This window comes from Microtus ochrogaster, unplaced genomic scaffold, assembly GCF_000317375.1.
Source record: "Microtus ochrogaster isolate Prairie Vole_2 unplaced genomic scaffold, MicOch1.0 UNK23, whole genome shotgun sequence".
In the NCBI taxonomy this organism is placed as follows: Eukaryota; Metazoa; Chordata; class Mammalia; order Rodentia; family Cricetidae; genus Microtus; species Microtus ochrogaster.
Genome location: NW_004949121.1, coordinates 1,376,563 through 1,401,930, shown reverse-complemented (window position 1 = coordinate 1,401,930; position 25,368 = coordinate 1,376,563). Strand labels below are relative to the sequence as shown.

General features: G+C 42.5%; 1 protein-coding gene across 1 annotated transcript in view; it reads left to right on the top strand.

Moving 5' to 3' along the window:
- Cpe (carboxypeptidase E) overlaps window positions 1–25,368 on the top strand; it is a 98,655-nt gene that overhangs the window by 48,593 nt on the left and 24,694 nt on the right. Inside the window, exons 2-3 of the mRNA XM_005367746.3 lie at window positions 23,154–23,350; window positions 25,045–25,212. Coding sequence (XP_005367803.1) covers window positions 23,154–23,350; window positions 25,045–25,212 — 365 coding nt within the window. The remainder of the gene's footprint in view (window positions 1–23,153; window positions 23,351–25,044; window positions 25,213–25,368) is intronic.

Here is a 25,368-nt window from a genome sequence, read left to right as displayed (position 1 = left end):
AAGATATCAAGGGATTTCTGGAGCTTATAATTGATGGTGGGAAACACTTTGGTATTAAAATATAGTCTTTATTTCATATTGTATTTGAAAAACATATAAAGCTAAGGGCTGGGGTTGTAGCTCAGTTGCTAGGGTGCTCATCCAGCATGCACAAAGTCCTGGGTTTGATCCCCAGCATCCCATCAAACTGGGAGTGATAGCTGCTCTTAGGAAGGGGGATTAGATATTCAAAGCCATCCATGGCAAGTTCAAGGCTAGCCTGGGATATATGAGACTCTATCAAAAAAACCATATGTATATATTTACATATACATATATTTCCATATATATGGAAGTACTTTTTATATTTAATACACATCATGTAAATGAATCTTGTCTGCAAAATTGTGAAAATGTTACTAACTGGTACCTACTTTCTAAGCCGATAAAGAGAGAGTGAAGTTTAGGGTGAGATTATTTGATGTTGTATTTCAGAAAAAGTAAGAAGAACCACCAGGAAATGATTAGAGTTAAATATTTGGATTGTCTGAAAACACTAAAGTTGACCACCACTGGCACCGTTCAGAGGAAACTAGTCAGAGAGGGATGCTCTAAACAAGGCCTGGCAGTCATAGCTGTACTACTGGCCCAGAGATTTTTGTTTTGTTTTTTTCCCTTTGGATTCTTTTATTCTCACGATTATGATGCAGTTACACCACTTTTTCCTTCTCTTTCCAAACTCTCCAAGATACCCCTCTTTGCTTCCTTTCAAGGTCATGGCCTCTTTTTTCTTTAATTGTTGTTATATGCATATCAATACATGTAATTATATACATAATACATTCCTAAATATAACTTGCTTAATCTGAATAATCTTGCTGGCATGCTTGTTTTCAGGGCTGGCAGTTTGGGATTAAATAGCCAGTTGGCGTGCTCTTCTCTGGGGAAGATTGTTTCTCCCACCCTTGGTATTCCTTAGTTGCATGTAGTTCTTTGTGTTGGGTTGATGTCTCACAGTTCCCCGCCCCCAGGTCCATGTTAGCATGTCTGTTGTTGAACTTGTTCAGCTCATGTTTAGGCAGTCATGCTGATGAGACTTTCCAGGGTAGCTTCTGACGATCCTAGGAGACCCGCTGACACAGCAAACTCGTGATCCCGACTCCTACAGTCACTCAACACAATTTTTGTTTGAATATGAAGACATTCAAAACGTGGTAAGTAGGAACTCTGCCAAAGAATAATTAGAAATCCATATCTCTAGCCCCACAATCCCACAATTACAATAGTTATTTTTTGAGACAGGAGATCACTATTATGTAGCCCTGGATGTTTTGGAACTCACTCTCTAGACCAGGCTGGCCTGTTCCTCACAGAGATTTACCATCCTCTGCCTCCTGAGTGCTGGGATTCAGAGTGTGTCACCAGGTCTGGTTCAAGTCTATTTTTCAGTTGTGCCGGTTGCTCTTCACAACCCCCTTTTCCATCCTGGCTTAAGTCAATGGGTCTCCTGCACAGGCTTTTCCAGTGCCCCCTGACTTATTCTCCTGGTTACCTACTTAGCCTTCTGATGGATTCCTAAAACCAGAAGTCATCGAACATCTGTACAGGGCCAGCTAAAGGTTTCTAGCTTCATTGTCCACAGAATCTCAGAGCTCCTTTCTCCTAGTGGAAGACAAAGCAGTCATAGATGACAACAAACACACAAGGCTGTGTTCTAAAATAACATTGCTTACAAAACAGACTGGTGGTATTTGGTGCTCTAGCTGTGGTTGCTAGATATCTCTGCTCCTTGCTTGCAAAAGGTCCCTCTGACTTACAAATGGCTTTTGTCAGGTTATTGCTTAAAGCTAATTAGTTGCTTCAAGTTGCTCAGGAGAATGATACTCCTTGTTCCTGCTTCTCCTGATCCCTTTGTTTTTTTCTTTTGCTCCGTTCACACAAATTCTGTTGACTTGTTTCCGGCATAGCCTGCTGGCCTTGTTTCTGGCATAGCCTGCTGGCCTTGTTTCTGGCATAGCCTGCTGGCCTTATTTTCTTCAGATCCTTGAAAGTTCTGCCGTTATGTTTGAAGTGGGCTGTTTTTCCTCTCCTGAAAAACTTAACTCCCACACAACTGTCTGTTCTCAGCTGAAATGCCACTGTCTAAAGGAAACTTCCCCTGTCCTTCCATGCTGACTTAGGTGCTTCTGCTATATCCATAAATCTTTGTAACTTTTACTTCCATGATGTTCTGGACAGTTTTATGCTAATATGACATAAGCTGGGGTCATCTGAGAGGAGGGAGCCTCAATTGAGAAAATGCCTCCATAAGATCAGGCTGTAGGCAAGCCTATTGGGCATTTTTTTTAAACTGGTGATTGATGAGGAAGGGCTCAGCCCATGGTGGATGATGAGGTACCTGGGCTGGTATTGCTGGGTTCTATAAGAAAGCAGGCACAACGGGCCATAGAGAGTAAGCCAATAAGCAGCACCCCTTTTTGGCCTCTACATCAGCTCCTGCCTCCGGGTTCCTGTGCAGCTTGAGTTCCTGTCCTGACTTCCTTTGATGATGAATTGAGATGTAGAAACATACGCTCAGTAAACTCTTTCCTCCTCCCCAACTTTCTTTTTAATCACCGCGGCATTTCATAGCAGCAGTAGAAACCCTAGCTAGGACACATTGTACCAGGAGTGGGATCTTGCCGTGACAGATCTGAGCATGTTGTATTGGAGAGGACTGTGGAAGGACTCTGGAACTTTGTGAAAGGAAGCTCCCCGAGTGTTCAATGCTTCGTGACCTGTTCTGTAGGAGCTTGGAGGATAAGAATGCTGAAGGCAATGCAGGAGATGCGGCCTTGCTTGGGAATTCTGTGGCTTTGGTTAGCTGGCACCGAAGGATCAGCTGTGATTAACAAGATTCCAGAACTACTGAAGTGAATCTTTCCTTTTCTGGGACACTTTATGCTGCTTGGCTGGAGCTGAGAAATTAGTGGTGATTAAGAAGAGACCAGCATCACTAAGGTGAAATCTGGAAAGCCTTTTTTGAGACTCGCACACAGAAGCTGTGTCCCAGAGGTAGCCAAGGTTGTACCTCATGCTGACAGCCAAACTTGGAAGTATAAAAGTCACTTAGGCGGTACTGGTTTTGAAGGTATGAAGGGGTCATGAGGATTGGCACTATGAGAAGCCAGGAAACAGCATTTGTGAGGGTGCAGCTCACTGGCAATTGAAGGTTCAGAACTGAAGGGATCATGCAGAGTAATTGAGGCTTAGTACCATGAAGAGAGCCTATGAGAAGCCGTTGGTGAAAGTATAGCAAAGTTGCAGCAGAAAATCCTCATATTCTTGGAGATGCCAGTACTGTGGGATGGTAACCAAGAACAGCAGCCGTAGTGGGGTGTGTAACAGCTGGAGCCTAAAAGACAGCTGTGTGCTGCAGAGGGCAGAGCTAGAGAAGCGACCCAGGAATTGTAGAAAAGCATGAGTGGACCCAGACATTGAATGTTGGGTTATTTACATCTTTGGAGTTTGTTTTTGCTTTGATTTGGTTGTGACTATGCCCTGATTCTTTCCTTTTGAAATAAGAGACAACTTAACAAATTTTAAATTTATTTTGAAGAAGCCCATAGTTGAGAGATTTTGGATTTTAAAAGAGATTGGCAATTTTAAAGAGACTGAACTTTTGATGTGTTTGAATTTGTAAAAACTGGAAATTTTAAAGAAATTTATATTTTTAATGTGTGATTTTGGGGATGATTGAGAAAAGAAAGGTTGTGGCTTAACAGTGATCTAAGTGTGTGTCAAATTGACAAGGGGTCAGTTGTTCTGGAGCAAACCAAAAATGATTGATATGAGAGAAACATTTTTAAATTGGAGAATCACAGTGAAAAAAGAGACACAATGTTGAACTAGAGCTATAGAGGACACAATGATTTCACAAGAAAGACAGGCTGAACCACACACAATTGTTTACGTTTGACTACTTGCGACACTCATACAATATCATGCCATTTGTTTCAGCTCTAGATATTGGGGACTCTATATTTTCAGTGCTTTATTTCCAGTACCTGAATGCTTGATGGGGTAGGAAACACAGCACCCATGTAGCACATGTTGCACTGAATTCTGATTTTAAATTTTATTTACTATTATTGTGTGTGAGTAAGCATGCTTGATTTGTGTGTGGGGGGGCATGCATGTTATGTGTGCTGTGTCTTGATAGCCCTGAATACTGAATTTAATAACCTCTTGATAGCTGTGAACTACTGGAAGTAAGAAAGAGATACTCTACCAGTCAAGAGGCCGTGCATAGGAAGAGTAGCTGCAGGCACACCTGATATCTAGGAATGTGTTAGCCAGATCTTTGGAGCTGTTTGGCCACAGTTGTTGGGAGAGTTTTGCTGCACATCCATGATAGAGTCCGTGAGATGAAAGGAGTATGGCTTTGCACATAACAGCTTTCTGAGAGAACAGTAATGTCAGGATCTTTCAATCTTTCAGGCTACAAAAAAAAAAAAAAAAAAAAAAAAAGCAAGAAAAGAAAAAAAGAAAAGCAAGAAAAGAAAAAAGTGGTGTCTAGGAAGGACAAGCAAAATGCTTTGAGACAAATCAGAGGAGGAAGAGTTCATTGTGTAAATCCAGGAATTCTTGTGCTAAAGCACATTACACATTGGTAAAACCTCTTTGCATTGCATCATTAAAATAGAGTAAATAAGAAACAGCTGGGTTCTGAAAAACTCTGGCGCAATCATACATGGTAATGTTATTCTCAAAATGTAGTTTTACAATGAAATTGACCATATGTCTAGGGGTATTTCAACAGTCTAAAGGCACTTCAGTGACCTAAAGAAAACCCGCTTTAAACATGAAAATGCATATTGGTATAGAACGCTCAAATGCTTGATCCAGTCATGATGCTTGCAATTATGGGCACCTGTGTTCACAGGGTCTTGGAGAGGGGGTCTGGCTGAGCATCCTTACTCTTTGACTTCCAACTAACCATGGGTAGATGAAGGCTTGGGCTGGGAACAAAGCAGGGTCTCTTAGGAAAGCCAATTCTTTTGAGGTTCATCTGTAGCCGGTCGGGTAAATTCCAGCTGGAGAACAGACAAACAGAAGAACGTGTCAAGTACCAAGGAAGCAGGTAGGAGAGGGGACTGACAATCTGATGTGGGATGGAGGAAGAATTCAAAGAAGAGATTTTTTTCCTGAAGGAGCTAACACTTGAGCAGGATAAGAGATTCTGCACGAGGTAGGGGGATGAGGCATCTAGGCAGAGGCCACGGGCACGCATGTGGAGGTGAGCAGAGCTCTAAATAATTTTCCGTGGCTTGAGGATGAGGCGTGGATCAGGAAGTGGTAGATTAGAGTCAGATGGTGGAAATCGGCACAGGCTACATACCAATGGATGAGTTTGAGTGAAAGGATTCAGACTTCTGAGGAAGAAGCTCTGTGAGGAACGATAACTTAGGAGGACATAGTCTGCTTCGTGTTTGAAAAAAAATCTCTCTGACGCCTGGGGGAGAGAAGTCGGCTGGTGGCTTCTGGAGGCAGAAGCCCAGAAGAATTTTTTTTTTTTTCAGAAGAATGTTTTATAAGCTACTGAGAGATAATAAGGTAGTGAATGGAAAGAGAACAGATCTGAGACACATTGGCGAAGTTTGAAGATGAGATCTACTGTGTGGTGTTGTTTGTAATCCAGGGCTTCTCCCATATACAAGTGGATGACGTCAGAAGGATGCTTTAGTCTAGGCAATCCATAGGGTTGTGTGAAAGTACACAAAAGTCCCCGAAGAAAGAATCGGGAGCCACCTGGGCAGCATCTAACCTTTATCTGAAGGACATTTATGCGGAATGAGTTTTCACCTCCATTCATTTCAAACATCTGTCTGTTGTCTCAAGACTGAGATACTTAGGATGATGACTTTAAAGGCGCAGTGTCAAGCATGATGGGTGTTATAAGTGATGAAAATGATAAAATGATAAAAATGGATTGAGAAAGAGAAGACAGTTCTAATGGGATATAAGGCCTACCCTGGCTTCAGGGCTAGCAAGTGCTGTAAAGGTTAATGCCAGTCACTGTACTGGGGCTACCCATGGAAACACCCTAGGATTTCTTGGAAACCATCAGTGGAAGAATTCATAGAATTGCAAGACACATGAGCCCCAGGGTCAAAAGGGCAGGTAAAGAGCCCTAGCCTACATCTAGCACAAAGCCGGTCCCTTTAACGCTGAGTAGCCCATACAGAGGTGGGTCTGATGCCAGGGCCTTCCGACTGGAACGTGTGCTGGCGTGTTAAGAGCGTTGTTTTCACAAGTGTCTTATTTACATTCAGCAAGAGAATTAAAGCTCCAGAGACTCTGGCTCCTACGATTCTGCTTGAGAAAAGGAACAGTGAGAAACCAGTCGTGAGCCAAGCACACTGAAGACAATCTTGGATAAGCAGCCTTCTTCATGCTAGAAAAGCAACAGGCCCCATTGGTGATACCAACACCAGCACCAGCATGAAAATAATAACACAAAATCCGGTTGCCTGGTAATTCCCCAAATGTGGCTTGCATTTGGGCCAGCTTTAAATCCTGGTAAGGCAACACAGGGAACCCATGCAAGAAAAATTGATAAGGGAGAAGAGATGGGGAAAAGGGAAATCAGTTGAGGGGTTGTGAGCAGAGGCAGCCAGACTATTGTTTACTGTTCTGATTTATAAGTCAGCAGAAGTTTCATTTCCTTGTGAAATCGTAAGAAATAAATTATTCACAGGAGAGCCATCTGGGCTCCCTGGTGCCAGTTTTCCACTTCAAAGGAGCAGTGTGTTGTGGCAGCGGAGTGATGGAGCAACTTTTGAAATATGACTTGTGTCACTTTAAAGGTTTAAAAGTGACAGCTTCAAACACGTCACATGTCTCACTGTGATGGGGGATCATGTGTGATTTTGACACTGAGAAAAAACCCCCAGGGATACAAATAATCAAAGAAGGTCATGAGTGCAGCTGACGTATGTGATGTAGTTATATGACACATCCCTCTGTAGGAAGACAGTGGAGAGGAAATTCACCCAGAAATCCATTGGAGGGGACGCCAGCATTCTAGATGAATGAGACAAGAGACTAAAAGCACTTCTTTCAGGAATCACATCAACGGATGCAGTCAGAACAAATCTTAAGATACCCAGTCTTAATAACAGTCATATAAAGTAAGTGTTACCTCTGAGGAAGGAGCATCCTGAGTAGGGAGCTTGCCAGCTACAAAGCACATTCTGAGAGAGGCAAGAGGGCAAGACTCAAGCATTGAAATTTTCCCTGGCTTTGACCCATCTATCCTCAGGTCAACTCATATTCAAGATGAAAGGACATAGGCCTTCACTGCTGTTTTGAATGTTTAGATTTTATCCCCTTAACTCAAAGATAATCTTTGCGCAATGCAACTGTTCAGTCATAGTGCTTCTCTTCAGCTTTCTTCCATTTAGGTTTCTATCCACTGAAAACAGGCATGCCCCTTTGTTTTCTGCTTTTCCTGCCTGTGTACCCTTTCAAAGTCTCACCATGCCCCTTGTGCTGTGAAGCCTTACACCAAAACACTTGTGGCGTTCCTTGACTAGTGATGTGTCATGAGGTTGCAGCAAGAATGGTGGCTTTGACACATTCATCATCACAAAGAATAACTCGAGCTATTTGTTTGTTTGTTTTTTCTGCTTCCTTTTAAAATTTGGAGGCAGGGTCTTACCGTGTAACCGATGTTGGCCTTGAACTGGACTTGACTTGTTGCTGTTTCTATATGTTGGGATTGAAGGTTAGAACACCTAGCAACTCTATCTCTTTTAATCATCTAAAATTCTAATCAGTCCAGGCTGAGTCCCCTTTACAGCACAGATGATGCTCTACTGTACAAAGTAGATGGGTTACACAGGTACATCTGCAACAGAGATGAACCAGACGTCAGCTTCAGAAGCTCTCTCTGCAACTGCTGAATCCCTTTCAGGTGACAGTTCTTGGGGTACTAGCCTGATTTGCACGATTCTGGGAAATGATACAGATTGTATGTTTCAGAGGAGTAACACAGGCCATGAACAGGAGAAATGACTGACAATTTAGATACTTTGAGTCTATCTGCCTGATGGGATCTGTTTCTTGTGCCCTTTCAACAGTTTCAACTGTTTCAACAGTTCCCAGTCCCCAACCATCACTAGCGTCAGTGCTGGGAGAATTCCAAGCAGTGGTCTAGAAAGCACTGCCTCTGCCTTATTTCTCAAAGTTGAAAACACTTGTCTAGAAGGGTCTCCCTCTGCTGTATTCTTCTCAGACGCTGGCTCGTTAGTGCTGGAACTTTCCCTAGAGGTTTGGAGATGCTGGAGCAAGTGTTTCTTTTTCCATGTTAACAGGATGGAAACTGTCTAACGTCCTACTCTTAATAATAGCAATACTATGAACTGTTGCTTTGTATTTCCCAGGATGCCCCTGGATAGAAAACATTCCAGGGCCAAGAACATCCTGAGGGAAGGAAAGGTGGGAAGGCTTAGGTACTAAAATGTCTCTCTGCCTCTACCTAGATTGTTGTATAGTGAGTTTGAGGCCAGTCTAGACTTCATAAGAGACTGTATCAGCTGTCCCCTCCCTCTGAAAAAAAAACTGAGGAAAGTGAAGTTGGCACAATAGAATCCTAGCTCCCCACCCTCCACTGGCACAAAGCTGTGAATTTGAAAATTAAAATACAGTAAAAGTTTTCATTTTTATTTGCTTAATTTTTCTTTTAAAGAGAGAAAGCACCAGATGACATTTAAGAAATGACTTGGATGGTTTTTATTAACAAATTATGAGCTTCTATATGGAAGAATGCATGACAAAAGAAAATTATGTTTAGAGAAAACAGAAGACTTATGACAATTGAAAATATAATGTACTTATTATACATGAGATTTCGTGAAATATTAGGAAATGTAGGCTAGACATATGGCTGACACTGGGGTGACCGAGGAAGGTAGGTTTAAGTTTGAGACCCACTAATGCTACAAAGTGAATTCCTGGCCAATTGAGTTTCTGGAATAAGACTCCGTCTCATGAGAATAAAAACATAAAATTAAAATATTTCCGAGGAGTTCTGGGTTTAAGGCCCGCTTGAGTTAGTCACATGGTGAGGTTGAGCCTGAAGTACAGAGTAATATATCCATGTCTCAAGACACAACGCCCTATCAAACCCAAGAGCTAAGTTCATTTTTTTTTTTTTTTGTGAGCTTAGATCTTATGGAATCCTGATACTACCACAAGTAACCTCTCTGATACAGAGGAAGTTAGTCTCCCAGCATATCCTAGGGTCCTTGAGTTCCTCGCCTGTAAAATGTAGGTGAGGTAGTTCCTAACCATGAGGCGTGTGTGCATGAGTGCCTCTGTGTGTATATGTATGTATACACATGTATAGTGTGTTTGTGTGTGTGTATGTGCATGTGACTGTGCTCAATAAGTGACTAAGCACACAGAGGACCCTTGGAATAGTCCCTGACACAGTGAGTGCTCTTAACTATTATGATGCCACCAAATCCTAGGCTCTAGGTTCTAGATGATCGTCTGCTTTGAACACGATTGGCCCGTTTGCAAGGGCACAATGGCACTGTCTGACTTTCACCATCAATTTAAAGAAGGGGAAGATGAGGCAGAGACTAAGGGACACTTTGAGGCTGACGTGTCTGTGAGTGTGCACTAGTGTGGCCATCTTCTTAATGTCAGACATAGAAACGTCCATTCGGAAAGATGTAGAATCAGTAGAAGGTGCTGAGTGCGATGACCTTGATGGTCTTTCTACTGGCCTGCTGGAGACAGGAGAGATGCATGTGAAGTACGTGTGAAGACAGCGAGGTGTTTGCTGAGTGGTACAGGCAGAACAGGCATATGCAGAAGACAGCATATGATAAGAACCGTTTTCAGGGTTCTGAGATGACCAGATAGGTGAAGAGCTACATGCTTTTTGTTTGTTCTTTTGGCTTGTAGAACTTCCTTGGCCATTTGTATCTCCTGATTATCTTCCCAGGGGAGAAATTCTTATCTCATGCTGAACTTGAATTGTACTTATTTTTATTTCCCGAACAGTTAAAAGCACTTAGACAATCTGAGAACCTTCTTCCAGTAACCGATGAAAGCAGAGCCAGAGATCCACAGTCAAGCACTGGACCAAGCTCCAGGAGTCCAGTTGAAGAGAGGGATGTGGGATTCTATGAGCAAGGGGGGGGGTCAAGATCATGACAGGGGAACCCACAGAAATAGCTGACCTGGGCTTGTGGGAGGTCACGGATTTGGGGACATATGACTGAGCACTAGGAAGCCTGCATGGGACCAATGTAGGCCCTCTGCATGTGGGGGACAGTTGTGTAGCTCGGTCTTGTTCATGGGGCTCCAAGCAGTGGAATCAGGCACCTGTCCCTGGTGCTTGATCTGACTTTTGAGCACTTGTCAGGAACCTGTTCTCCATGTTGGCTTGCTTTGCCCAGCCTTGATGCAAGGGAGGAGTTTGATCCTACCTCAACTTGGTCCTGTTGTGCTTTGTTGATGCCCATGGGAGGTTTGCCCCTTTCTGAACCTGGGTGAGGAGGTGTGTGTGTGGGGGCGCAGATTGGAGGCCTGGAAGGGAACAGGAGGAGAGGAGTGAGGGGAAACTGAGGTCAGGAAAAGAACACATAGAATAAATAAAAAGAAAGTTAAAAAAAAAGATAATCTAAAATGGAAACTTGATATGTCCATTTGATGATTTTTATTATTAAGCATTAACTAGAAAATTTTTTGCTTTGTTCATAAAGAGATACTTTCCATGCGGCTGTGGAGATGCCTCAGTTAGGAAAATACTTGCTGTATAGACATGGGGACCTGACTTCAGTCTCCAGCATTTACACAAAAAGCTGGGTGTGGTGGCCCATGCCTGTAATTCAAACTCTGAGAAAGCAGAAATGGGAGAAAAGCTGGGATTTGCAGCCTAGTTAGTCTTGGTGAATCTGTACTCCTCAGGTTCAATGAGAGACCCTCTGTCAAAAAAGGTGGAGATTGATAGAGCAAGGAACCTGTTCATGTCTGTACTCTACACACACAGACACAAACGCACACACACATACATACACACGCAGACATAGACACATATGCAGACACAGACACACACACAGACACACAAGCAGATACAAACACACACGCAGGCACACACATATGCAGATGAACACACATATGCAGACATACACACACATGTAGACACAGACACACACACACAGACACACATAGACACATTATATACACATACATCAAACAAATACACACACACAAATAAATACTTTAAAGGCAGAATGCAGGAGGCTCGCCCCTGGAGACAAGCCTGTGCTCCATAGGGAGACCCTATAAAAAAGGAAGAAACATTTCAATAAGAATTTTTGGACATCACATATTATTCATCATTTGATTTGAAAACTTAAGTATCTTTAAAAAATCTGTGACCTTTTAAAGCAAAAATCATGATTTTTTTGTTACCACTTTAGGTCTATAGATAATATTGATTTGGGTGGCACATAAAATTACAAACAACAAATTTATTTAGTAATTGTTGTCTATTTCTTTATTGAAGTGGTTATGTTTCAATTAGCAGAACATTTCCCTATCCTCTCCTTTTGTTTGTGAATGTACTTTAGATTCTTACAGGAAGGGACAGGTAAAATACTTGTGCAAACTAGTAATTGTTCAATATCAGGAATCTGAAGCCTTTGTTGAGGTCATTGTGAATCTGTTTAGTTATATACTTGACCTTGTTTGAGATTTCCTTCTCATTGTACTACTTATTTTTCTTTGGGAAAGCAATTTTCTAAATTTTCTCTTGTCTTGGTCTTTGAGGAAATAAAGCAAAAGATATCCATCTTCTCCCACCGAGTGGGAGATAAAATTGGAATTGCTATGATCAGTAAAACTCTTGAAAGCCCTTCAGTGAGAGAAGAATGGAGAAAATATGATGATCAATCTCCTGTAAGGAACCACAGTTACTTATAACTTATTCACGAGTACATTAAAAATGTAATGCCATGCATAATTTTTTAATGTATGTTTAAAATTTAAACATTGAATTGAAAACCAAGGGGAGTGGTGCAGTCTCTTACTGAACAGTTCAGGCGCACTGCACTACGGGCATTTCAGTAAATGCCCTTGGCTGGGTGGATGCTCAAGATGTTGGAATAGTCAAGAATAAGAACAGATGCTTGACTTTTTAGGTTTTGTGTTTTTCTCATTCCCTGTCTGCCTTCTTCCTACCTTCCTCCTTTTCTTAAGCCTCTCTTGCTCCTTGTTCTGCTCGCCCTGAAATTTGGAGCTTCAGATAACCTTTCTATACTCAATGGTAACAGCCCTGGCTCCCCTGAGAGATCATTTTTCTGTTTGGTTTTGAGTATGGGCTTTTATGTAACCCTGGCTGGCCTTGAACTTGGTTTGTAGAAGAGGATAGCCTTGAGCTGCCCATCCTCTTGCCTCCACCCCTAGGGTTCAGGGTTCGGGTTTTTGCCACCTAATACTGGGCCCCTGGTACCTCACTAGGCCTGCAGCTCGCAGGCAGTGGTATATTGCTCACCCAATATTTTGTTCATCTTTACGGTAAGAGACGGCATGGAGAGTTTCCTGTCTGCTTGAGATCAGAAAACAAGCATGAATAATCCACGCTTGTGGATATTCCTGGGCGGCCATGATGGCTTTTTCTTCATTCTGCCTTGTAAACATCTAGAACAGATTCCTTAAAAATGTAATATTTCCAAATAATATAACTTTGGGGGAGCACATACAAGGGAAGGGAATTCGTACTTTTGTTTAAATCAAAATTTCTGAACAGTAAACATGATCTTCCTCAGCCTTCAAGCCAGTGATTTTCGGATACTGAAATTCCCACTTGTCAGCTGCCACCTTGGGATCCCTCATCCCTACATATTTCAGACGTCAATTCCCATCTGTTCCTTCTCAACCCTGGCAGCAATCATGATCACCTATAGACTCTTTAGAGTGCTGGAGCTCAGACCTTCTCAAGGATGGTCTTTGGGAGTGGAGCTGGGAAATCTGTGTGTGTAACAATATGTATAGACAAGACTACTGTCAGCACAGTTTTAACTTTGAACTTCCCACAAGTTCGAAAGGGGATGTTTTGTATGGAATCACCTGCCCTGTGGGGATTGCCTATGGAGAGATGGTCAATAGAGCCAGCTTTCCCAGAGGTTACTCATCACCAACAATCATGAACCAGAGAACTCCATTTGACCCTTCCCACGCTTGAAGTCATGGTCTCCTTATGAAATCCAGGATGGCCTTATTTGTAATCCTCTTGCCCCAACCTCCCACGTGCTGGCATCATAGGCATGTAGCTTCATACTCAGAGGCTCTTTACTGGTTTAAACAAATGTGTTATATTGCCTACTATTTCTGGAACCATTGTGACATTTAACACAGTTTCTAAGTTATATTGTTGAAAACGTAACATCCTGAAAACACTGTTATCTTCGTTCTGAGAGAAAAAGCAAAACATTTCTGAGGATCATTTGAGGAGCAGTTCAGGCAAGCTTTAACATGTTGATTTCCATGGTTAATCCTACTTCCTCTTTACCGGGTTATCAGCAAATGGAATGCTTTGTTCTGGTTCATCCCGGTCTGCCGGGACTGATTCCCACCCACACAGGTGCTGATGACATCAGTTTTACTCATCCTCCTGTCTGTACCCTTTTCGGTAGATGAGCTGTTCATTCATGGGCACAAAGAGAGGTGATGAGTGGAAATGCAGTAGTGTTTTTCCATTACATCTTAGAACCCCGTTCTAAGTCACTCTACTGACCTATAGCCTTCTCATTGTTCTGGAAAACTAGCAAATCTATCAATGTTTATGGACAGTGGTTTGTAAAGGACAATATTGAAGCTTAACTACCAATAGTTAAGCAAACAAAGGATTTAGAACCCACTTTTATAGACTCTAAAAGGTCTTTTAGTCCAAACTCCAAAGAATGTTTCCTAGAGACCTTTCTGTCTCTGTGGGAATTAGTCACTTCCCAGCATCTCCTCTGCCTTCCAGTGGCTCTAACTGAAAGGAATTTTGTTCTTCCGCTTCGCTAACTGCCGTCTCTGAACCTCCTAGTTACAGATTCTAGCTTTGCCTCTGGGCTTCTGCACAATGAACCAATTCTTTGCTACATAATGACTTTTAAAAGCACAAATTACCTTCAATCTTTAGAAACTTGGTAGTGCCACCCAAAATTCTCAACTCAAGCCATAAAGTAAATCCTCATGAAATGATTTTCCCGAGTAGATGTATAAAGTTAAACACGGACACACACACACACACACACACACACACACACACACACACACACCCCACTCTGTCACACACATTCACACATACACTCTCACACGCATACACACATACACCCCATGTCTGTAAAGACCCAAATCACATTCACAGACATGGTTTACCCACATGTCTCTCCTACACACTTTTTTTTAAAACTTATTTATTTTTAACTTATCTGAAAGTTAAGAAATTATTTTATCTTTAATTGTGTGTGTGTATGTGTGCTTGTGTGATTATGGGTGTCCACACAGTCAAGGAGAGGGAATTGTATTCCCTGGAGCTGGAGTTACAGTCCATTGTGACCTTGTGAACCATCTGACTTGGGTGCTGGGAACCAAACTTAACCTCTGGAGCACTTTTGCCATGTTCTCAGTCCTGTGATTTTTAATCTTTCTTTTGTTTGTGTATTTTAAAATCATGCCTTATACAAGAAGACGCAGAGGAAGAGAGAGAATAATGTGCCAGGAGTAGAAGGAAGGGAGGGAGAAAGGAGAGAGCGAGGGAGGATCCGGACATCACAAGAGCTGAGCCTAGTGTGGTCTGGAGTTCCACATAAATAGGAATGACAATCTCCCTTGTTATTAGTGTGACTGCTGAGTTTATATGAGATCCTACTGGAAAGCCTACCCCCGCCTCTGTGTATCCTGGTCGAATGTTAAATCAGCTTTTGTCCTCACAAGCGCTAAATAAACATCCATTGGACGGAAACAAAGGAAGCAAATGTTTAGTGTCAGTGTCTCCTGCTCTTCTTAAAATCTTTTTTATTTGATAAATTCATACATGCCTGCCTTGCTTTCCTCTCCCATTCTTCTTAGACACCCTCCCAACACCTTCCAACCTTTATGTCTTCTCCACTTTTTTTTTTTTTTAATTTTAGTCCACTGAGTCTAATTAGTGCTACCTACTAGAATATTGACTGCTCTCATTGGCTTCCACTTGTGTAGGTAACCAGAGCTACAATGAGTTCATGGGTAAAATGGCAATGCGGCCCTGTTTTGTCCAGAAGACAGTATTTTATACTATTCCTCCTAACCTCTTGCCTTGGGGATAGGGCTTAATACAGACGTCTCATTTAGGGGTGGAAGCATGCACACAATGCCAACAAGCAATGTTGGGGCTGACGGTTAAGCATGTGCCAGTACACCACTGTGTGTGGACGTGTAATGAGTCTCCATGTCGTCTGGTTGCCAAATGATTTCCCTTGAGAAGACTGAGCTCAGTTCTGTTAATATCTGATGTTTGAAACACTGAGTTTATTTTATGAACTTTTGAAGAGGAGGGGACCATCTGCTGGTTTGGTCAGCCCCTCCTTCATCAATGAGGATGTAACTAGAAGTGTTTAGATGTTATATGTAAGAGAGTTATAAAGAAATGTTAATATCTAATACATAATTAACATTTTCTTTCTTTCTTTCTTTCTTTCTTTCTTTCTTTCTTTCTTTCTTTCTTTCTTTCTTTCTTTCTTTCTCCTCTTCCTCCTCCTCCTCTTCCTTTTTTGGTTTTTCAAGACAGGGTTTCTCTGTGTGACACTGACTGTCTTGGAACTCACTCTGTAGATCAGCTGCCCTTGGACTCAAAGATTCTCCTACCTCTGCCTCCCAAGTACTGGGACTAAAGGTGTGTGCCATCATGCCTGGTTTATAATTAACATTTTCAAAGACCATCCTGGGGCTGGAGAGATGGCTCAGTGGTTAGTAGGGAATGCTCATTTTCAGAGGATCTGGGTTCCTTTCCCTGCACTCTCATTGGGCAGCTCAAAACAATAGATAACTCCAGTTCCAGGGCACCCAATGTCTCTTCTAGACTTCAAGGGCACTAGCACTCATATGGTCACCCCAGCACATGGCACAAAACCCTTCATGTACACATAATTGAAAATATCAACCAAATCTTTAAAGAAACAATCTATATCTGATAAAAATAATTGTGCAATGTATTCTAGTTTCACTGGCCATAAAAAATCAGATTAAGACTTCACTTTTAAGACTTTGAGTGAATTGATTTGCTCTTTTCTTTTTTTTTAATTTATTTATTTATTGAGGATTTCTGCCTCCTCCCCGCCACCGCCTCCCATTTCCCTCTCCCTCCCTCCATCAAATCCCTCTCCCTCATCAGCTTGAAGAGCCATCAGGGTTCCCTGACCTGTGGGAAGTCCAAGGACTGCCCACCTCCATCCAGGTTTAGTAAGTTGAGCATCCAAACTGCCCAGGCCCGTGCAGTAGGATCAGAAACCCATTGCCATTGTTCTTGAGTTCTCATCCAAAGACAAACATATAGGCATCCCCCTGAATATTAACCTTCATCAGGCGATGAAAGGAGACAGAGACAGAGACCCAAATTGGAGTACCGGACAGAAATCTCAAGGTCCAAATCAGGAGCAGAAGGAGGGGGAGCACGAGCAAGGAACTCAGGACCGCGAGGGGTGCACCCACACTCTGAGACAATGGGGATGTTCTTTCGGGACTGAAAAAGCCTGGGATAAAACCGGACTTGCTGAACATAGTGGACAATGATTTGCTCTTTTCAGTGTGGTTTTAAATGATGAGAGAAGCAAAAAGGGACTATTATGCTTCCTAGGTCTGTTATTTCTTTTGCATTTTTTGACTTTTTAAAATTTTACTTTCCTTTTTTTAAATTTTCATCATTTATTGTATAGAAGATGAATCTATTTTTATGAGTAAATTAATTTTTTGCATTGTTTATCTGACCCTTGGAATTTTGAATTTCCTTCAGAAATATGCTCAGTATTTTTAGAAAACCTAAAAGCGTGCTAAACCACCAGGCAATTGACGACATCTTTACCGATGTTCTAGTAAACTCACTCACAGGGTTTTTGCTCCTGCTAGGGTGATTAGAGCTGCAACAGTGTAGGTCGTCAGATAAATGGTAGAGATTGCGGCCCCCGTGTGCTTACAGCACTGGGGAGAAGCTCACTGCGTAGAGGGCCCATCTGTTCCGCAGGTGCCCCACTATCTGCCAGCCATTTGTGAGCCCCACCATGGCCTTTGTCCAGTCCCCAAAGTCATTGTTTCATTATAGTGCCCTTGACAAGTGGCATTTTGTGTATGGACTTGTGCTATTCAACAGTGTATTTAGAGAAATATTGGGAGTATCTACTTTGAAGTTATCACCAATTCTAAGAGTAACATGTGAGTGACTTAAATACACCCATGTACACATGTATACGTGCACCTGTACACAGTCCAAACTCCATAGGCTAGCATTCTGTATTTGCATACCCAATCGACTCTATTAAAATCTTATATTCAAATTTTATTATTACTTATGAATATTATTGTTTTTTTTGGACATAAGTTTTCTCTGTGTAACCCTGGCTGTCCCTGAATTCTGCTTGCCCCTGCCACCCACCTCCTGAGTGCTGGGATTAAAGGTTTACAACAACAACACCCTGAAATTTTTTTAAATTTATTTTATTGTCTTCACTTATGTGTACACATATGTGTCTCTGTGTGTATATGCCATGTTCTTATATATGTCCATGGAGGTCAGAGGTCCAGTCCCCTGGAGCAAGGTGCTGGGAACCGAACTCTGGTTCTCTGAGCCACTGAGCCATCTCTCTTCTTCTCTCAAATATGTTTTAAAACTTCACATGCACTGCATATGTGCAGACTTTTTCTGGTCCCTGTCCCCTAAGCGGCACTCCACAGACAGAGATTTGCATGGTAACTGCTCTGTGTTACACATCCCCTGTGGTCCGGGTGATGTAAAGGATGGGACAGAAAGTGGGCAGGGTGCATATAAATACTCTGAGTTATACGTGAGGGCCTTAAGTTTCCCCGATTTCACTCTTTTTGGAGTGTTCTACAGCCAACCTCCCTCCGTGACTGAGTGGTGAGTGTACAGAGATGCATTTTTAATAAAATGTTGGTGGACAAATAGATTCATCTCGGTGAGTGCATCTGTGTTCCTGCTGACTCAGGGGAGGATTCGATTACTATAACTCAAGCTTATCTTCCCTTTAACCTCTATTTTTCCTAAGCAAAGAGAGTGCATCGGTGTAGAATTTCACAATTTGCTTCCCATTTTTATATTCGGTATCTCATTTTCATAGGAATGTTCCCTGTGCTGTGGCTCTTCAAGCTCTCTGACTGACGCTGTGCGCAATGCTTAGTTAGCCTGTCTGGCCTTTCTGAGAGGGCTGAATTAACCATCCTAATCATCCTTACTTCCTTCCTTCCTTCCTTCCTTCCTTCCTTCCTTCCTTCCCTCCCTCCCTCCCTCCCTCCCTCCCTCCTTTTCTTACTCTCCTCCTTCATTTTTGTATGAAATATAGTAGGTAATAATATCTTTTTAGTTGTCCATGACTTTAAAAATTTCTTAGATAAAATTTTATTCATTTCCTGTGTATGTATGTGGAAGATTGAACTTGGATCCTGATGCTTGACAGCAAGCCCCTTTTCCAGATGAGCCATCTCGTTGGCCCCTATTGACTCTTTTAGTCTAGCCTCTTGGGCTTCTGCTTTAAGATCTCGCTGATCCCAGTATGTCTTCTACCTCTGAGAGCATTGTTAGCTTGCGTCCTGCTTCAAACGCATGTACATGCTAAGCCTAATGGGTGTGCTTCTCAGCTATAAAATATTAGCATTTTCCTTTCCGGCAATAAAACTTTCCTTAAACTGTGTCTTTTGATATATTTATTTCAGGTAATACTGATATACAGCTCAGCAAATAAAGATAATAAGGATAGACTTAAAATCCTTTGCTGTTCTGGTTTGGGATTTATGAGGTCGTTCTGCCTTTATCAAAACTGGGGTTCTTGTCAGGTGTGGTAACATCTGCCTGTTACAATTCAGGGAGGAGGCATGTGGGGACATCTCGGGCTACTTAGCAAGACTATCTAAAACAAACAACAAACAAACAAAGAAACAAAACCCCCAAACCCAAAGATCCTATTTTTAAAATTGAGGAATTGCTCTTTTCTTGTGCTAATGAGAATGCAAATCCGACCAAGCAGATTCGCTCTTCTGTGCTACAGATGACATGAATAACTAGGTCCAATCATATTACATGGGGCTCTTGAGACGACTGCCTGTTATTAACCGTCCTCTTTATGGAAAGAACTTGTGAAGAAACTGCAATTCTGAGAAGTTAAAAGCCAAGCCAACAACAACAACAGCAGCAAAAATAAAAGCAAAGGAAGCCTGTGTGGAAACTGATGGAACAGGAAAGGAGGGCTTTCTGAGACCGTCCCTCGCCCCCGCCCGTTGTTATCTGTCTGCGCTTGTGCTAATCTTCAATTGTCAAAGGTGGAGCTCGGGATTTGTTATGTAAAGAAGAGAATGAACTCGACAGTGAGCTAGGAAAAGCAGATGACTGTAAGACACCTATTCCCGAGTGTTTGGCGAAGGGAGCTTCCTGGTGCCCTTTGCTCCTGTTGCTGGGAGAGAGCTAAGCCAGCCCTGGTGACTGTGTGTGCGTCACCAATCACATCCGCTAGCTTTGATGCACCTGGTAGCTTCAGCCCTGGAGAACTCTGGCTTTAGGTGGGACCAGAGCTGGAAGAGTAGTGTGGCTTAGAACCTTGAAGCAGGGTCATGGTCTATCCAGCATTCTGTCATGATTGCTTCACCTCAGACATAGTTCATGCATACAGCTGTGTCCTCAAACCCTATAGTACTTGAATTTAGGAAGTTTTTATTCGCTTCAGGGTCCCCTGTAATCTCCCCTACAAAGGAATTTATATGCTATCCAACAAATGTTGCATTTAAGCATCGTGGCTGCTCTTTATCACTGAAGTCATGTCAACTCGCTGGGAGGAACTCAGCTTCTCATATCCTGGTGCTAGCACTGTGTAGAGGTCCAGTTGTCTCTGTGGTCAGGGCTGACTTTCCTTTGCTTATGCTGTGTCTTCAACATTGCGCCTGCATCGTCTTGTGCTTACCCAAAACTCAGTTTTTACCTTCTCACAAGTGTGATAGATGCTTTGGAGGAGAGTTGCTGGGAGAGGAGTCTCCTGCACAGCTGAAAGCCAGAGGCCATTGTGAAAGTTTTTGACAGAGAAATTAGAAGTTGCAAGCAAGTGTGGAACAAGGAACAGAACGGTGACCCCCCACGGCAGAACTGAGGAGAACATGCTGAGTACCAAAGCATTTGTGTTCAAGTGCAAACAGCCCAGCTGAAGCAGATGGGGCCAATTTGGCTAAGTGATGTAAATTTCATATTTCTCCTTTAAGTGATTAAAAACTAAAACTCAGAGAATTAATTTAACAAATTCAGTGCAGTCATCGTTTCTTTGAGATGTGGGACAAGCTCACACCTCCCCGTGATGTGAAGCTTCAGGCCACGCTAGGGTGAGGACCAGGGTTCCTCCCGCAGTCTTCTCACACAGCTGTGTGGATGGCTTCGCATCCTTCCCTCTTTCTCCATCCTCCTCCTCCCCCCTCATCTCTCGCCAGCTTTTCATCTCGATTCCATCTCTCCTCTCCTCTCTCTCTCCACCCTCTCTCCTCTCTGTACCATCTTGTCTATTATCACATCTCTCCGTCCATTCTCCACCTTCTTCCCCTCTCCCTTCTGACCTGGTTTCCAGTCTTTCACCTCCCCTTTCGTCTTGCTTTCTCTGCTCCTGTCTCTTCCTCTCTCCTCTCTCTCCATTCTCTTATCTCTATTTCTTTTGGTTCCTTCTCATGCATCAGTTTCTTCTGTGCCCCAACCAGATGTTACACACAGTAAGGGAAAGTGTCTAGTGCACATGTTACACACTGGAAAGAATGTATCAAGTGCACGCTTTTCACAGAAAGAAAAGAGGTGTGATTTAAGGCCGGAAGCAAAAGGAACATCTCCCCTCTTTCTTCCCCATCTCCATGCCCCTAGACCAATCTGTAGCAGGTAGTTTAGTTATAGACTCTTCCTCAAAGGAAAACAAAATGAGTTGCATATAAATAGCACTGACCCATTTCCTACCTGATCCTTAGATTAAGATTAGCATAAACCCAGGAGGAGAACAGACAAGGACACACAAAAGTAGGCTTGCACAGTAAGGAGTTCCTGCAGTCAGATGGCCTGAAATCTTAGTCAAAGATTATTTGATTAATACATATGAAAGAGAGAGAGAGCGAGAGTGGGGGAGGCAGAGACAGAGTATGGAAATGTCTCTTTTAATATCCAAGGAGTGATCCTCATGGCTTTATAGGTGGGCATATCTTTTCCACTGCAGAGTTTGAGGCAGATGATGTAGTTTATGGGAGATCACTTGGTCGCCATGTTCTGCAATGCAACCGAGAACAGCAGAAATGGCCAACTGCGTTCCATTTCAAAGTCTACGTTCTTTCTTTGGGCTTCATCTGTGACATCGTGATAATAGAAATCTCTATCTCCCACGTTATTCTGTAATTAATTATAATGAACAAATTAGGTTATGTCTGACAAAGTATCTCACTGTGACAAGATAATGTCGCACGAACAACAATACTGGTAGAAATAACGACAACAAGCTCACAGCAGTCCCTAGTTCCAGTACAGGGCTAGGCTTTTGCAGTCATTATTTCTTATCTTCTCCATGAGGTACACTCTGCCATTTTCTCTGTTTTTAAATGGGGAAGCAGAGAAAAGGAGAGCGGAATGACTTGCAGAAGGTCAGCCAGTATGAACTGGTACCAGGATTTGATCCCACAGAGACTGTCTCCTTTTCATCTTTACGGATCAGGGGAAAGAGAGTAAAAACCTATAACTAGTGTAGAAGGCCAGGATTTGAATTCTGAGTTCATGGGCTGCACCATTTTCATCAGGTTTAAGCAGTGTGGATTTCAGTCTATCCATCTGTAAATAGGAGATGGGTAACAATATCTTTAAGATGTTTGCTGAGGATTGTGTAAGAAAACAAAGCCTTCCAGGGCACAGAGTACCTTATTGGTATGAGTACGTGGGTCTTGTTGGACTTCCATCACATAAGACTACAAAGGTGGCTTAGGCAACAGTGATCACTCCCTCCCTGGGTTTTGGAAGCTAGAAAACTAAGGTCAAGGTGTGGCAGAATTGATTTGTAGTTGAGACTCCCCTGCTGGTATACAGGCAGAAACCTCCTTACTGTGTCCTCACAGGGTCTTCCCTCAGTGAGGAAAGAGAGTTTTGCAACCTTATGCTCCTGTAAGGACAACAGATCTAATTCAGGAAGAATCTTGGGACTTTATTGACCCTTAATTGCTTCCTTGATGACTGTGTTTCCTAATGCAGTCATACCAGGTGTCAGATCTTCACACCCAAAACGTGTGTGGACACAGTTTTGTAGGAGGTAGTCAGTAGGGAGAGGGACTGGAAGGATGGAGCCATAGGATGTTTGGTTAGCTCTAACACCCTGGGTGGAGTTCTTAGACTCCCTTTCTAGAGGGTTAATCATGATAAATTGATACATAATATATATTTTGGGTGGCCCTCTTAGCTTCTTTTATATTTGTGTGGTAAAGATCACGGCCAAAAGCACCTTGGGTGTGTGGTGTGGGGGGTGGGGGTTATTTGGCCGACACTTCATCATTGCAGTCCACTATCAACAGGGCAAACACTCAAGGCAGGACTATGGGGACAGCAGCTAAAGCAGAGGCCTTGGAGACATGTTATGTATTAACGTGCGCTCCACGGCTTGCTCAGCCTCCTTTCTTGTGCCATTGAGGACCAACTTCCCAGGGTGGCTCAATAGTGAGCTGGGCCCTCCCACATCCATCTTTAATCAGGGAAGAGTCCTGCAGATTTGCCTATTGGCCAATCCTATGGAGGCAATTTCTCCATTGAGAGTCCCTCCTCACAGACATGCCAAGTTTGTGTCAGGTTGATAAAAATCAACCAGCACAACATGTGTGTCATCTGCCTTCTCTCTGTGGACACTGAAAATATCTTTTACCATCTATTTTTTCAGGCGAACCCGAATTTAAGTACATTGGGAACATGCACGGCAATGAGGCGGTTGGGAGGGAGCTGCTCATTTTCTTGGCCCAGTACCTGTGTAACGAGTACCAGAAGGGAAATGAAACCATCGTCAACCTGATCCACAGTACCCGAATTCATATCATGCCCTCCTTGAACCCCGATGGCTTTGAGAAGGCTGCGTCCCAGGTGAGAGCCAGGCAGGGTCAATGTGACCTGCCGTCTTCATCCTTCTGATACATTAGTATGAGTGTACTTGTCTATCCACAGCTCCGTGTGGAGCATAAGCATCACAGAGAGCCAGAGAGACATAGTCCCATTTGCTGCTAGGAAAAGGGTATTGCTGTAAAGGATGCTTTTCTTCAGCAGAAGCTTTACTGAAGAATTTTGTAAATAAGTTAATACTTTAATAATGTTTTGCTGGACTGTGAAATAAATAACATTGATTCGTCCGTAGCTGCAAGTAGGCAAAGTTGCTTCTAAAGCAGTGGTTCTCAAGTTTTGGGTTGCGACCCCCTTGCGGTTGACTGACCTTTTCACAGGGGTCGCCTAAGACCATTAGAAAGCACAGATGTTTACATTATGATCCATGACAGCAGCAAAATTAAAGTTATGAAGTAGCGGCAAATGTAGTTTTATGGTTGGGGTCTCCACAGCATGAGGAGCTGTATTAGGAAGCTTTAGGAAGGCTGAGAGCCGCTGCAAGCAATGCTTACTGCCAAGCCTGTAACAGCTGGGTGAGTTGGTGTCATAGCGCTCTCTGCTGGAAGGAAGGAAGAATGACTTGCAACTAGATCAATATAGAGGGTTAATTGCTGGTTTTATTAAAGATGAGTGAAGAAAACAAAACAAAACAAGTTCTCCGTGTTTACAATAAAAATAATTTTATACATTTTAAGTGTCATGATAAAAAGTAATGACTTTCTTTTTGAGACAGTCTCACGATGTTGGTGGCCTGGAACTTGCTATGTAGATCTGGCTGTCCTTAAACTCACAGAGATCCTCCTGCTTTTGCTTCCTGAGTGCTGGGATTAAAGGCATGCATCGCTCTGTCTGGCACTGACGGCCTTGTAAGGGACTATGTGTGTGCATCCATTTTGATTGGATTGGGGGACATGGTTGTTAAATATACTGTTTATGGTATAAAATGTAAGATTTTGACACATGTTATATAACAAGCATTATAAATATATTTATCTCCTCTCATGCTGGTCTTTTTTTTCTATCATAAAGACTTTTAGAATCTTTTGTTCTGGATTTTTAAACAGAATGCATATTTTTAAAGAAGCCTGCGAGAGGCATATAAGCTATTAATACATGAGACCCATATCCAATATCCTAGTTCTTAGTATTAATCATTAATTATTTAGAATATTTAAAAATCAGGGTGCTGTGATTCACAGAGGCAATTTCACTTAATTCTAACTATTGATGGTGTGATTTTATTTTATTTTTATTTTTATTTTTATTTTTTATTTTTTTTTTTTTGTTTTTCGAGACAAGGTTTCTCTGTGGTTTTGGAGCCTGTCCTGGAACTAGCTCTTGTAGACCAGGCTGGTCTCGAACTCACAGAGATCCGCCTGCCTCTGCCTCCCAAGTGCTGGGATTAAAGGCGTGCACCACCACCGCCCGGCTTGATGGTGTGATTTTAAAGAGGTCGGAACTATTATTAGTTAAAGAAATTCATTGAGATATCCCCCCCCAAATGCTTATAACAAATATTTTAAACTGTGTACCTTCAGGAGTACATTGATAAAATAGCGAACACAGCAGTGTGGGAGGATATTGTAACAGATAATCTCAGTAAACTATTTTTGAGAGCAATGATGGGACCTTAAGTAGGGACTGATGGCTGTAATAAATAGCGATGTTATCTTTCTTAGCCAGGTGAACTGAAGGACTGGTTTGTAGGTCGCAGCAATGCCCAGGGAATAGATCTGAACCGGAACTTCCCAGACCTGGATAGAATCGTGTATGTTAATGAGAAAGAAGGTGGTCCAAACAACCATCTGCTGAAGAACCTGAAGAAAATTGTGGATCAAAATGCAAAGGTAACACGTACATGGCTTTTCTTGGGTCCCACGTACAGAGCTTTCCTGGGGTCTAACATGCTCGACTTTCTTGGGATCTCATATGCTCGGCTTTCCTGGGGTCTCACATGCTCGGCTTTCTTGGGATCTCATATGCTCGGCTTTCCTGGGGTCTCA